This window comes from Pelecanus crispus, chromosome 14 (assembly GCF_030463565.1).
Source record: "Pelecanus crispus isolate bPelCri1 chromosome 14, bPelCri1.pri, whole genome shotgun sequence".
Lineage (NCBI taxonomy): Eukaryota > Metazoa > Chordata > Aves > Pelecaniformes > Pelecanidae > Pelecanus > Pelecanus crispus.
Genome location: NC_134656.1, coordinates 1,947,432 through 1,961,829, shown reverse-complemented (window position 1 = coordinate 1,961,829; position 14,398 = coordinate 1,947,432). Strand labels below are relative to the sequence as shown.

Genomic DNA, 14,398 nt, shown 5'->3' with positions numbered 1-14,398 from the left:
GTACCTTACCTACAAGAGCAGGGGAAAAAAGCGGGCATTAACCTACTTGTCTTCCAATTACGCAAGTTTTGGTTTAAAGCAGCAATGTTTAAATAGCTTGCTTATATAGTTCAAGAAGAACTACATTAATACACAATAATCTTAAATTCAGAGATTATAGAGTAACATGGGAAAACTTAAGACAGTTTCCGAAACTAGGAATAGTCATCTCAAAACATCTTTTCTCGGCATTCCCTGTAACTGGGATCTCAGAGTAGTTTCCCTCGGAGCACCTAACACATCGTCCTGGCGTGTAACAGCATACAGACTAATTTACTATTCACACACCACCCACAGACACAGCCCAAAGGAAAGCAGTCTCTCTCAAACCCATGCCTTGCTAAGCAAAGACCTAAACCAGCAAATTTATCCTGGATGTCATCTTTTCCCAAGGAGCGCGGAGCACGGGTAACGGTATCGCCTCTGATCCTCATCTGCCGCCCACGTTTCGGTTCCGATGTCAGGAGCCTGCGGAGCAACTCCAGGAGCATTGCACACCTCTCCGCAGCCACAGCCTCCCGCCAGCCTTTCCAGTTCAGGGGAAGCAGCCCAGAGGGGTTAAGAAATAGAGTATTATTCCGAATTAACACCAACAACCACCCCCCAGCGGCGGGGATCACAGCTGCTCCGCAGTAGAGCAACAACCGCCAAGAGCTGGTGTTGTGTTACCCATCCAGATGAACACGGGGACGCGGAGTATAACAAACCACAGTGCAAGAGAAACAGCCTTTTCCTCATTCTACCGACTCGCTCTGATCAACTACGCTCATTTACAAAGCCAAAAAAAAACCCCCAAAACCCTAACGTGACTTTTTTTTTTTTTTTTTAAACCCAAGAACATAATTTGCACAGATAAGGGCAACTTTAACCGGTGAGGTTTTAGGGGACAAAGCCTGCAGATATTCAAGCATATTCCAGCGTGCAATTCAACATCAAGAACAGGCTTCAGGCAAAATCTACAAGGACAGCCAACGTGACATTTTTTTAAGCCTAAAAACTGCTTTTCATTCCAAGGGGTCAAACAAAGACTTTAATTAAATAAGGACCTCGAGCCAAATCATACACGACTGTCCTCAGGGCCACCCGAGAGAGTTTTCCAGACAGAAAAAAGTTAAAAGTACCGTCCAGTAAACCACCACGTTTCAGGTCTAAAAGGACTATCAACGAGGAAGAAATGACTACTGAAATCTAGCCAGTTAATTAAAATTAACATTTCTTTTTGAATTTTTGGGACCTGATGGGGTATCACAAGCATGCTTCTTTGCAACAAGCTCACATACAGGCAACAAACATGGGCTTGTACCAGCAGCTACAGGCAAGTCTGATTTTGCAAACATCCCTCACTTAGCACTGAGACGGTGTTAAGAACATTTTCTTCCACCCAGCACGTTTAACGCTGTTTCACGTCAGGTTTTATGTGCTCCATCATTTTCAGTTCATGCAAAGATAGCGTGAAAATACATTCAGAACGATTCTCTGGCAGGAGAGTCACCTTCATTTTTCTGACGGTTTTCTTACAGGCCGGCAGCGCTTTACCCCGTTCAAAAGCAAGACCCGGATCTTGTAACAGAGCAGCATGAAAGACCTTCAAAGCAAACACCGGGAGGAAGGCTGTAAATAGCCGCTCGACAAAAATAGGTGAAAAATGAAAAGGGGAGATGGGGGATACAAAGGACAGTAGAGGCAGTGTGATATAAAACCATAAAGATCAAAATTAAAGAGGCTGTAATTAACTGCTAAAAGTGGCAAGTGTAGGTTCTCTGGTTCGAGATCCTGACTCTGTATCATCTAAAGCAAGATTATTAACAACAAAATATACTGGCAATTCAGCACCTGCCTAAAATGCTTTTTCAACAGTTAAATCTCAATAAAACACAGTTTTTAGAGCAGTATTCAAACATGATTTGGTTTCAAAATAGTACAGGAAACCTTGCCATGGTTTCCCCATAGTTGTTCTGAGGAAAAGACAAACACTAGTGTAAACAAGTCTAAATGCAAGACAATGTGCAAATTATACAAAAACACAAAGGTGTTGTGTTCTTAAAAAGCCATTTAAGTGCTCCACAAAGATGTTCATGAGAAAATTAAAGGGCTAGTATATTACAAAAGCTTTAAAAAAACCCACACATAATACCCCATTTGCCTATTAGAATCTCAAATTATTAGCACAAATTTTTTAAAACCGATTTGTTTTTAAACATTTATGCTGTTGCCTACTGTCTGCGTTTTACTCACTTGCTCAGTGAAAACCAATTACCCAGTTTCACTTTAAGATTCTCATGCATTCAAAAAAAGCTGCACTATTTGGTCTTTAGCATTTCAGGAAAACGACTGAACTCAAACGAAAACAGAATTGTGCTTGAGGTTAAAATCCCACCTCCACCACCAAATATGCCCATTCACAGTTGGTTTTGTGACAAACTACAGTTTGCGGTTACCTTGTCACTGAAAATTGCCTTACACATAAAGAGCTGTTCATCAAATTACTGTTCAAAGATTGGAAACTCTCCCTTCTTATTTTTTCAAGGTAGATTTATTTAAGCTGAAAACCAGCATTAAAGAGAATTCCAGCTCTGCAGGACTGGCATTTTTGGTTCTTGGCTTTGTAAACTTGCTTAGATAACAACGTGGGAATAGGAGGAGGAATAAAAGAATTGGTTTGTTGCACTCAAATGAAAATTGTGAACTTTTAAAGGTCTTCGACAGCTCAGAATGGTGGCTTCTGTGAAACTTTTTCTTTTTAAATCTCATTTTTAGGCCAGTACCACTGCTTAAAATGCAGAATGTCTCCATCGCACTTATATTGTAACAACTCAGTACATTATACCACGGACATTTAACATAACTCCATACATGCTATAAAAAAAAAATAACAGGGAGGAAAAAAAAAGGAAACAAGACCGTAGCTAAACTGCTTTAAATACTGCATGCTACAGCACTTCACGTATCATCAAGATACGACACTGAAAGGTGACAGAAGGCTGAAGGGATTACAAAATATTTTCGGCAGGTTGGAAAGCTGCCTTCTTACTGTGGCAGAATTATTCCCCCTCCCCATTCTCTACTTCTAATGTTCATGATTCTAGTGTTGAGTTGGCCATGTATTTTTTTTTTTATCCATTCTAATTACAGTGTTTCCTTAACTTAATTAAATCCATCAGTGTGGTAGCTGGGGTGAGAGTCAGCTGTGAGCTGGGTCGTCTCTGTGGCTGATGCTGGCTGTATCACAATCGGTGCGTCCGAGGCCTCTGAAAAGTGAGACAAAAGGCTTAGCACACCAGGGGGGAAAAAAAAAACCCCAAACAAAACCAAAAACCAGCATCGTATGTTTTGGTAAGCTTAAGTTACATCTCCCTACAACACTCTGATAACACAATTTTACATTCCTCTAAGAGCATGATGTTAATTTAGTGTTTTCAGTTCGCACACAATACCAAATGACTCAAGTCTACACGTGGAACATTTATTATATTTCCTTCTTCACGTAGGAGCAGCTGATCCTCGCCCACCATTCAGCAATGCCCATTACAAACATGATCAGAGCACACACAAGGCTCTACAATTTTTTAAATGATGGTTTAATTCTACAGAAATAGCATTATATCTTCCATAAACAGTGTTAGATGTAGCTACTGGGGTAGCAGTCCCGTTTCCTTTACGCCTGACGCAGTAACAAAACTGCCTTGACACCCCCGTCCTTTGGGGCGAAAGAGCCCCTTTGCGGAATCACACGTGTCCGCCCGGCAACGTTACTGCAGCGACGTGGGAAGGAAGGTAAATGATGGTGACCTACAGCTCTGAAGCTGACCCCACGTTCAACGAAGACCCTCGGGGAGATGTCAGCAACTGCATCTCCAGTGTTAGCGTCACCCGCGTAACTCTTGTGCCACAAGCATTCCCTCACCATCACCTACAATCCGAGACCTGCGCTCATCCCTGCAAAGCAAGCGCTGCTCCTTAACCAGCGGCACCGAGCGCTCGGGCGGAGACCGACGGGCATTCTAGAAACCTCACCGTGCTTCTACCTACCCCTTTCATCTGACTGCAACTGTGCCTCCAAGTCCTCTGGAGAGACGTAGTATTCCTGCTCTTCGCCTTCAGGAGGTTTGGGTTTACACTTCCCGCAGCAACAATTACAGCAACAGCACAGACAGCAGCAGCAATAGCAGCCTGTGATGAGCCCGCAGAACACAAACAAGGCCTGCAGAGGACAGGAGACAAAGAAATATTCACAACCGGTGCCTACCACGCCGCGACCACTGACTTTGTGAGACTCAGATATGTAAACCGGAGACCAAAAATACAGCGATGCAGAGACAGAACTTACTAGCTACAGTTTTATACTTGAGCACCAAGATATGTTTAAAAATATGTGCAAAACCGGCTACGGCTCTCAACATTGTACACTGAGGTGAATACTGCCAACCTGGTTTACTTGAAGAATTCCTACAGTTTAGGTTTAAGTGGACTATTCTGTTACAACTGGCAAAAGATACAGGTCTAAGAAGTGTATCTGTATTAAAATCAAGAGCTGCAATAGTTTAGGACAGATTGTAGCCGACGCACGGGTCGCCATGTACCTACAGCAGGGACTTTGATCTACCCAAGGCTGCAGGCGTGGCTGCAAAGCTCACCGTACTGGAGTTCGGGGTGCTGAGGTTAGAGGCTACCAAAATGTGAGCAAGGCAACTCAGAGCTAGCCAAGTCTGCCAGCTGCTTATCACAGTGACAATGGGCAAAATTAAAAATTTTCATAGAGGTCACTGTGTAATTGTTTGAAAAAATAATTTTAAAAACAGCAAACCAGCACGCTCATATAACTATTCCGTTACTGCAGGGGAATCGAGAGATGGAGACAATGCTGGCAAAGGGTAGAAAAATGAACCCATGAAATGAAATGCCGAGACTAGGAAAAGATTTTAATCAGCCATAAAGCACCATGAACAGCGTCACGTCACTACATAAGTAAGTTGGTGCAGTTATGGTTTCATACTTCAGCTTTGTAGTCACGCTGTCTTTTACTTATTATTTTCTGTGCAAGCAGACTGCAATCACGTGAGCTCCAAAATGTAAAAGCCTGGACAATTTCAGTATGAGAAATGCGTAACGCGCAACATACAGGTTTTTTGCACTTTTGAGTAAATGTGGTGATTTTAAAATCTATTACTTAAAAAGACAGAAGCATATTACACTTAAAAATAATTTGAGTCCAGTAAAATACAGCAATTCCTTGGTACTGGCAGAAGACTCCTAGAAGGTATCTATACAACAATTGTTACATCTACCCCATGCACGCAATGCTGTCAAACAGCTTTTGCATGCATTTGTGAGGAAATGTGAGCTTGCAGTGTAACTCTGCTATACTGGTGATACTCTTTCGGCTGCACAAGAAACAAGGATGGGCAAACGAACGAGTAACCTGGAGTCTCTCAAATCAGAGAGGAGCTCAAGACGTGACATTTGTTCAGGGAAGCCTCTGAGCAAGTTTGTAAGCATGCTTCTAAACAGGATCTCCTGCGTGAGCTCAAGTTCACAGTCAGGATTCGTTTTGCAAAATCATTTCGCAGGTATTACCGAAAAGAATACCCCCAAAATCCTCATCATTCTTAAATCCACTAGAAGGGTCCAAGCTTCTCTTAGCAATGTAAGTCTTGCTTATTAGGCCTGCGTCAAACACAAAAATACTTCTGAACTAGAGATTGCAACACAGCAAGAGAAGGTTAATTACCAGGTGTCAGAAATTCAGCAATTTCCAAAAGTAAAACCAGGCACAATTATCAAATGGAGCTTTTTAAGACTTTTAAATGCCAATCCAGAATAACTTCTCTTTGCGCTTTTATTTACCTTTGCCCACCAGCTGGATAGCACGAAGTATGTGTTCACATTTTCTTCACCAAACTGTTCTGCTACATACAGACCCAGGGAACCATACTTATCATAAATGTTTCGCTTTGTGGCATCGGTCAATATTGCGTGTGCATTATTGATCTCTTTAAACTTTTCTGCTGCCTCTGGATTATCAGGGTTTTTATCAGGATGATATTTCAATGCAAGTTTCCTGCAGAAAGGAAAAAAGAGACCATTATAGATTAGAAACAGGGATTTGGGTTCCTGGGTTTTGATTTTTTTTTTTTTTTAAATTCCATAGCCTGTCACTCAAGGGAGACTTTCAAGTTCCAGTTGGTTTCCTTCATCTGCGATTCAACTTCTCTGATGATTCTTCCTTAGATGATAAGAAAGGCTACAGCACTGTCTAGCTTCCTTCACAGGATTGACTTCAGACTGCTGGATCTGGCCCTCAGAAATCCAATAGAAAAAAAGAGAGACACTGAAGAAAAGTAGTACTCTTTTTCTACCCCTCAGCTCCAGCAATTTCCACCAGTAAGTTCTGCTCCTGTTAAAGCAAAGACCAAGCTAACAGAAAAAAGACACACCACAAGTCTGAGATATAGTACCAAGGAATAAATAAAAGCAAGCTGCCACATCTTGTCTGCAGTGTCTGAACGTAAAAATAGAATAGAAAATCACGTGTGGTTAATTCACCAATTCCTGTGCAGGAACAAAGTACTTTTCAGTTCAAGACTTGCTAGAATAGACAAAGCTTCAGAGTTTCAAGATATCAGGAAATCACAACGTACCTCCCCTAATCATGCGAGATCTCTTACAACTAAATGACAGCAGTTTACAGTCCCTGGAGATCTCTAAACATAGCACCAAAAAAAAAAAAAAAAATCAGATTAAGCACTGATAAATTTGCTAGTTCTGACATGGCCCAGGCTATTTATCAAAATCAGTGGAAATAACTGGCCAAACACCTCCTTATAAACAGAAAAAAATGCTGTTTGGCCATTTGAGCCATTTGTGCTCCCAAGTAGAAAAATGAAGCAGAACCGTATGCTAACAGTTCTCCTCCACCAAAAAAAGGTACTTGGCCTCCTACAGAAAATTACCAGAAAGTCCCATACTGGAGGAATACACTAGAAGCCTGAAGACTTTTACACGACAACTTTGCATGAGGAAATATTTAGACAAACATAAAATATGTACAAGCACGCATTTGGACATGCATGCAAGTATATCGCAGCGTTCAAACAATAAATGGAGCGTGCACTTGGAATACTCAAACTGTAACTGATGCTGCTCGGGTAAAGAACGTCCAGGGTTGCCACTAATGCAGGAGTGAGGACTGAAATAATCATGGTTTTTCTTATGAGAGGGAAGTTATATAAACCGGGAAAATGCTTAGCTACGATCAGGCTGCAATAGAGAAATATTTTTAATTTCCCATTTCCTACACATACACAAACCCCACAGCCCAGCAATGGGTGTTCAACTGGAATGAAAGCAAGAGGCGTCAGTCCTCCCTTTGCGAAGGAGCAGCAGAGGAAACAAGATCAGATGAAGGTTCAGGTAATCATGAAGCAGCTACATTTCACCCTAGGATCTAGTTGGGTCATTCCTCCAAAGGAAAAACTGTTTTTCCCCCAGGAAGGTAAAATTATTTTCCAGTTGCTAAGGCTTGAAGTTTACCGATTCAAACTGCCAGTTAAAGGTTTTAGGAAGACACAGCTAATTTTTGAGAATCTGTGGACTCACTTTATTCATGGACTTCACCATGTAGTTAAAATGTAACTTTGAAAGGGAAAATGTTTTGGTAAATGTTAAAGACTAAAAGAAAACAACTTCCAAAATGAGTATCCTCAAGTAAAGATTACTACTGACCCCTAGTGTAATGTTAAATACATTGCCACTTGGCAAATAGTCTACAAGACCGTAGATGCTTAAGGTGAAGCAGCAATTTTGCATTTAAGCTGATTTGGGGGGAATGTGGAAAGGAAGGATGTTACAGGACTCTTTTTTTGTTTGTTTTTATTTGGTCAATGTGAAGCTGTTTCATGTGTCTAACTCTAAGAAATGAAATAAAGTAAAAAAAATCCTCTTTTAAAAATAGTAACTCCACATAGAATAAGAAATTTTGAATGGATTTTTAGGAAAAAAGTCATTGCTGATACTCAGTTTTCATCCTTATTTGCATCTTTCATCTATACCTCACTGTGCCAGAATTGGAAATGATGGACAAAAGGGCAATACTGCACATCTGTGGTCTCTGTAAGCCAGACGCAAGGCTACGTAACATGAAGAATTTAACTCTGATCACACTGTCTTAAAACTCTGTTCAACTCTAGATAAAGACCTATCAGAACGATACCGCATATTTGAGAATTCAACTTACTAGAGATGAGATGTAAAAATTTAACAGCACTTATATACAAAGCCTAGGCAGGTTTTTACACCAATTTTTGCAAGAAACAACCATGTTTTCACCTGGTTTTCTTACTTTTTTTTTTTCTTCCCCCAAAAGGTTTAAATAAACCAACTCGAGCCTATACGTCAAGATGTCATCTGTTGAGCACTCAATTAAAGCTATTTGTGCTACTGGGCAACAGGCATAGAACTTGAACCTTTACCTGTATGACTTTTTGATATCATCTGAAGTGGCATTCTTGTCCAACCCCAGCACGTGGTATAACGATTCTCCAGAGGTAGAGAGCGAACGTTGCCTCTGGTCTGCCATCTTGAACTAACCTGAAGAGAGAACCGGCCCCTGCCAAAAAAGAGATTAAGAAATGCTTGAACAAAGAACACCACAGACCTCAGTAACCAAATCAGCCTTGAAACCAGAGCTTCCACGTGAAAATTCATCCTTTATAAGGTTTAAGTGTGCTTTGAAAAGAAAAGGCTCTTAACAGATGTGCAAGTTAAAAAGTTTCAAAACTCAGTGAATTATCAATGAAAACAACTACTACATTTTCAGCACAACACCAGGCACCCTAGAATCACTACTGTATACACTCTTCTTTCCAAAAACCCAAAATCAACAGCTGAGGTATAGCTATAGATATGTACTACATACACATCCCTAAAGCTACTTCATCTTCTTTCTTAGTCTTAAGATAATTTATCTGTGATAATAGCTATAAAAACAACTTGACAACAGATAGAATCATAGAATAGCTTGCTATTACGTTGAGGCTGCCTTTTTGCACTACACTTGCACAGGGGTAAGCAACTTGATTTGTATTTTCAATTGCATACATTCTGTTATATTAAAAAAAACCAACCAAACAACAACAAACCCCTCCAGGCACCCTCCGAAACCCCAGGCTCCCACCTCATCACTGACACCAGGTCGAGCAGAATCCTTTGGACAAAACCCGGTTTGACCAGGTCTGTGCATCCCACTACGGAAGAGGGAATGCCTGCCCTCTCCGGAGATCCCCCCTCTCATAATTTAAAGTCACGGATCAAACATTTAACATGGATTACAGTTAAAATCATGCTACTTGAACGTGAATTAACCTCCTGCTCCAAATTCAAATGTGAAAGACCCCAGTCCCCCGTGCCACGCCACAGACAGATATGGTTATGCCTCTAACATCCTGAGGAGATTAGCGTTTGCCATTCCTTAGCTGCAGAACTGCAGCGAGGATGAGCATCGAAGAGGAGACTATTGGCTATTTTTGGATTATGTCATTACAGTTAGCCTACACCAGATTATGCAGTCTTTGAAAAAGGTATTTAAAGCACCAGACTTTTCTAAGTTAACCTTTATCTTATATAACAAAGTTAATAACTTCAGCTTCTAAAAGGCTACCTGAAAGCAATACTCCCAGGCATCGCATCTTGCGCTGCCTGGCTCTCGGCATGACCTCACAGTGTCGATACGCCTCACAAAACCACGGTTCTGTTTGTGCCAACACACGGGTAGCGTCACGCCCGTACCAGCGTGACTGGGTGGCAAGGGCGTGGATATAGGCATTACGGCTCCTTGTTCGTCTCGGGGCCTGCCGTTAACCACTCCGCTGCATTTGGCCTCTCCAGCTTTAGGTCAGTTTAACGCTGGGCACTGTGTCCAGTTTCTTTGACCAGAATACACTGGCTAAACTAGGAAACGCTCATCTAATTCCCTTCAAGTCGTCGTTGGCAGCTCTGGTAAGCTTCATAGAATCCTAGAATCGTTTAGGTTGGAAAAGACCTTTAAGAGCATCCAGTCCAACCATTAACCTACACTACCAAGCCCACACTAAACCAATCAAGGGTAGACCAGACTGAACCATGTCCCCAAGTGCCACATCTGCCCGTTTTTTGAACACTTCCAGGGATGGGGACTCCACCACCAATTGAAGGCTACCTAATAAGGAAGCTATAAATTATTACTAATAATAATAATAAAAAAAGGTTTAAGCCCTAATGCTTTGGGTAAGAAATCAAAACACACCTTGAATCTGGAAGGTGAATACGTGGGTAGGGAGAGGAAAATCTTTTTTATAAACAGATACTGTTCAGCTACTGAAAGGTTTCTGTATGAGAGGAAAACTATCGAGTGCTGCAAGACACAACACAACTGATTCACTTATTTGGGCACAATCCGATTCAGTGAAAGGGGAAAAAAAAAAAAAAATTCAGGAAAGGAATCCCACCCCCAGGAATACAGCAGGCACAACGCTCCACGACGGCCTTTTCCCATCCGCAGCTATGGGCCAGCCTGGCCGCAGCCCCCCAGCCCCGCAGCCCGAGCGGTCCCGCTGCGGAGGTCACAGACTGATGATCCTGACGTCTACCCGGTCACCTAGCGATCGCACAGGCCTGCTCCCACCGCTGCCCCGGCTCCCCCGCGCAGCTTCTCCTGCTCTCCGACCACCGCCGCCGCGTCCTCGCAGCCTCCCTAGGACACTCTCCGGTGGCTCTATCGCGCCCGTTTCCAGCATCCAGCCGAGGGGAGCGTGTCTATCGCTACTGCTCTTTGCCAGGGACCTGCGGGATTAATCTGAAGTCGGGGAGGGGGGGGAAAAAACCAACCAACCAACCAAAAAAAAGCATCCTGGTTGAGACCGTGCATGTTGATTGAGCTCTTCCAAAGGTATCGCTTCAAACTGGAGCTTCAAGGGCGTTACAAACACTGGTGGTTAAAGCCTGTAGCTCTATTTAGGCGTAACAAACTTCCTTTAAAATCAACATGCCCTTGGTGCACAGATGCTGCAGATCACAGGTATACACTATGTTCCGCTTAATAAAATCTCCGCTGTTAAATTAGGGCCAATTTGTTTAATAAAAACGAATTCAATTTGATCCAGGCAATGTCTATCAGTCTGCAGGCTGCCTGTCAAGAATAAAGACAGGCATAGGAATAAAATTCCACACTGCTGCAATCTTTAATCGCTTCAATCTGAACAGTCCAGGGTATCTGGAACTCGGTGTAATGGGGAGTCTGTTTTTCAAAACCGGTGGCCTTGGCAGAAGAGCGGAGCACAAGATGGTAATGGGAATTTGTCTGAGAAGCTTGTTATTTAAGGGAACAGAGGAGTATTATTACTAGGAACCCAACCTTTGGCTTTTTAAATAGGAAACAGACAATAAAGGTGCAAGTGAAGTTCAGAGCACTTCATAAACCAGGGTATTATCTATCCTACTGTTTTTACAAGTGGCTCCTCTAATTCACAGTACTGAAAGCTGCTCTGTATTTTTAAAAAGTGTCGTATTCAGCAGCAAAAAGCCATCTGCTACACATTCTAACCAAGCAGGATGCCCTGAAGAGGTTTCTCTCAGAAGGCTCTGAGGAAAGGTAATCCCCCGGATTAAACAGCACAGTTTTTAACCATCTGTGTACCAGAATATCCTGCGTTAGTCAGCTCTACCAGAAAATGCAACTGTTTTCAGCATGACTGGGTAAGTATAATTGGTACCACCTTGCTGAAAGACTTAGATTAAACCTGGTAGGCTATATATGGAAGCCAGCCTTAACATTTTAAATACGTCAATGGTAAATTGAACCTTCGGAAGACTAATCGTCTTTTTAACTTCCCAAAAGAATCCTATCAAGTTTCATGAAACTGGTGGTATCTTAGTTTCTGCCAGGTTCACTGACCCTTTCGTAAATTGTATTTAACGCCTTAAAATGGCAAACTATTATTACAGCCAAGAAAAATGAATAGTTCTCTGCCAGTTTAGGGAATTAGATCCTCACAGAACATCCCAATGAATGCCAGCACCAAAAAGGGTGACAGCAGATCCGGTGGGCAGAAGCAGGGAGGGAGGACTAAAACTGCATCTGACCCTGCCGCATGATGCTGCAAAGAATTCACCTGGAAGGGGCAGCGAGGGGGGATCGACTTTTCCAAGAAAACGTGCTTAGCAGCGCAGCAGGATGAAGGCTGGAGGCTACTGACGCTGCTGGCACAGGGAGCAGATGCTTGCAACGACGCTGAATCGCAGCTGCCAGATCCCTGCTAGAAAGAGCCGCCTTGTAGCAATAAAGGGATGGAGGGCGAATTCGACGGCTGGCATCAACAATATTTCAGTGTCGTTAGCATCCGAAAGCAGGCTAACAGTGGTACTTTTCATTTCCCTTCAAGGATGAAGCATTAAGTATTTATTCATGAACAAAACTCTGGAAACTGTAAAGTACCAAGTTGCCTAAAATATCATTTTTCCCATTTCCAATTAATTCTGTGCATTGTCCCACGTAAGTCACGCAGGCGCAGCCGCTCACTTGAATCCCCTTGCTGGAGGAAAGACTGCTTTTGAAAGGAACTGCGGCTGTTCAGCTCCACTGATAAAAATCAGAAGGGGCAGAGGAAAGCAAACAATGTTAACTTTAAAAATGCTACTGCAGCAGGACATTGGGGTACAATCTTCACCGGAATTTTAATTTTCTTAATTCATAAGTTTAAGTTACTGAAAAAGAAAAAAAGAAAAATCACACCACAAATGCACGCGCCAATGCACAGACCTTTAAACACGTGCTGTTCACAACAGTTTTAGTGAAGTGTCTATCTTCAATGTAGGGAACCTGGCTGTCAAGAGTTGTTCCAAAAAGTGAAATCGCGCTGGAACGGCCAAAATCCACCACCTCCTGACATGGTAAATGACACTTACCCACTAGACAGAGGATAACGGAAGGTCATTAACCTTAAGGGAGACTCTCTATCCAAACTGCACATTTGCAAATGCGTTTGGTTGAAGCCAGAGGAACAAACCAGCTTCCCAGTCTTTCCCTACGTCACCAGTAACACAGAGAACAGAGAAATCCCCAAAAGGGACAAATAAAAAACAACAGGAATGAGAAAGACAAACTCGAAGCCATGCTGGAAGCGCTGGACAGGAGAAGAAGAGGCAGGCTGCGGTCCTAGCACAGCCCAACGCCACCGGGGCACCAACCCTGCAAGTGCCTTTAATCACCTGCTAATATGCTCTTAAAACTGAAATTGCAGAGGGCTTGACAACGTTACAGGTAGTTTGTATTAAAGAGTTTAGCTTGGAAACGATGTTTTGCCAGCTCCTACAAAAATTACGCCTAGTTGATGCTTTATTACACAACTTTAGGAAGCACTAGAGTATCTTAGGAAAGATTTGCCTTCCACAAAGCATTTCTGGTTACTGACTGCGTGGTAAAATATAATGTCAGGTAAATTTAAGATTACTAGCTTTTCAAAGATTTCCAGCGCAGAAAATGAACTACAGGTGTTAATCTTAAACTGAATTATTCTATCTCAACCAGTATTTACTCGTAAAAGTCTAAATAAAAACACCAGGCCAGAAAACACTTTAGTAAATATTGATTTATCACAAAAACGAAATAGCACCACTGGCCTCCGCATCCTGTCCATCTGTCTCAGATTCGTTTAGAGTTGTTCTCACAGTCTGGTATTTTTTGAGGGTGAAAAAAAACCCCCATTTTTAAAGGGGAGAGGAGAGAAACACATACAAGATTGTATTACCATGAAAAATACGAGGTGTTTTAAGCTTGGCTTTGTGAGGTATTAGAGATTTCTAGAAGAAACTTTGAACTTTGTTTCCTCGGCATTATTTTACATTTAAATGAGTAGCTACAAGAAATCAAAAAATACAGTACTTACCTGGTGTCTAGTTCGAATATTCCAAGGTAAGTGGTAACAGCCTCCACGCACCTCTAAAACTGAATCTCCTAAAGAGAAAACAAAAGCAAATCAATTGTTCACTAACTCTTACGTTGAGGGCTCACTGCAAAATTATCATCACATTACTTAAACAATCCTTCGTAACATGCTAAAGACAAGATGGAAGGGAAATAACAAAAATTTAACCTTCTATACTTATACAGAATTTTCAATTAAAGCAGGTAAGTATTGAAGCCACCGGGGACGCGGAGGCACGCTGCAGGCTGGATGCGTTTAATGGGCACACAGCTTCCTACAACACTGTCAGCTGGCACTAGAAAATACATTTTAAAGGCTGCATTTAAGTGTGTTCATTATGCTTTCACTCAAATGCCGCCTTGATGTGCAAGCCCAAAATAAAACGCGTTTTTACTGTCAAAAAT

General features: G+C 42.0%; 1 protein-coding gene across 1 annotated transcript; it reads right to left on the bottom strand.

Moving 5' to 3' along the window:
- Positions 1 to 2,064: 2,064 nt before the first annotated feature.
- DNAJC5 (DnaJ heat shock protein family (Hsp40) member C5) lies at positions 2,065 to 14,007 on the bottom strand. Its single transcript, XM_009480257.2, has 5 exons — positions 13,956 to 14,007; positions 8,508 to 8,644; positions 5,884 to 6,097; positions 4,069 to 4,240; positions 2,065 to 3,287 (listed from the first exon to the last, which is right to left on the bottom strand). The coding sequence occupies exons 2-5, from the start codon at positions 8,612 to 8,614 to the stop codon at positions 3,184 to 3,186; spliced, it is 597 nt and encodes a 198-aa protein (XP_009478532.1). The 5' UTR covers positions 8,615 to 8,644; positions 13,956 to 14,007; the 3' UTR covers positions 2,065 to 3,183.
- Between the last annotated feature and the right edge of the window lie 391 nt (positions 14,008 to 14,398).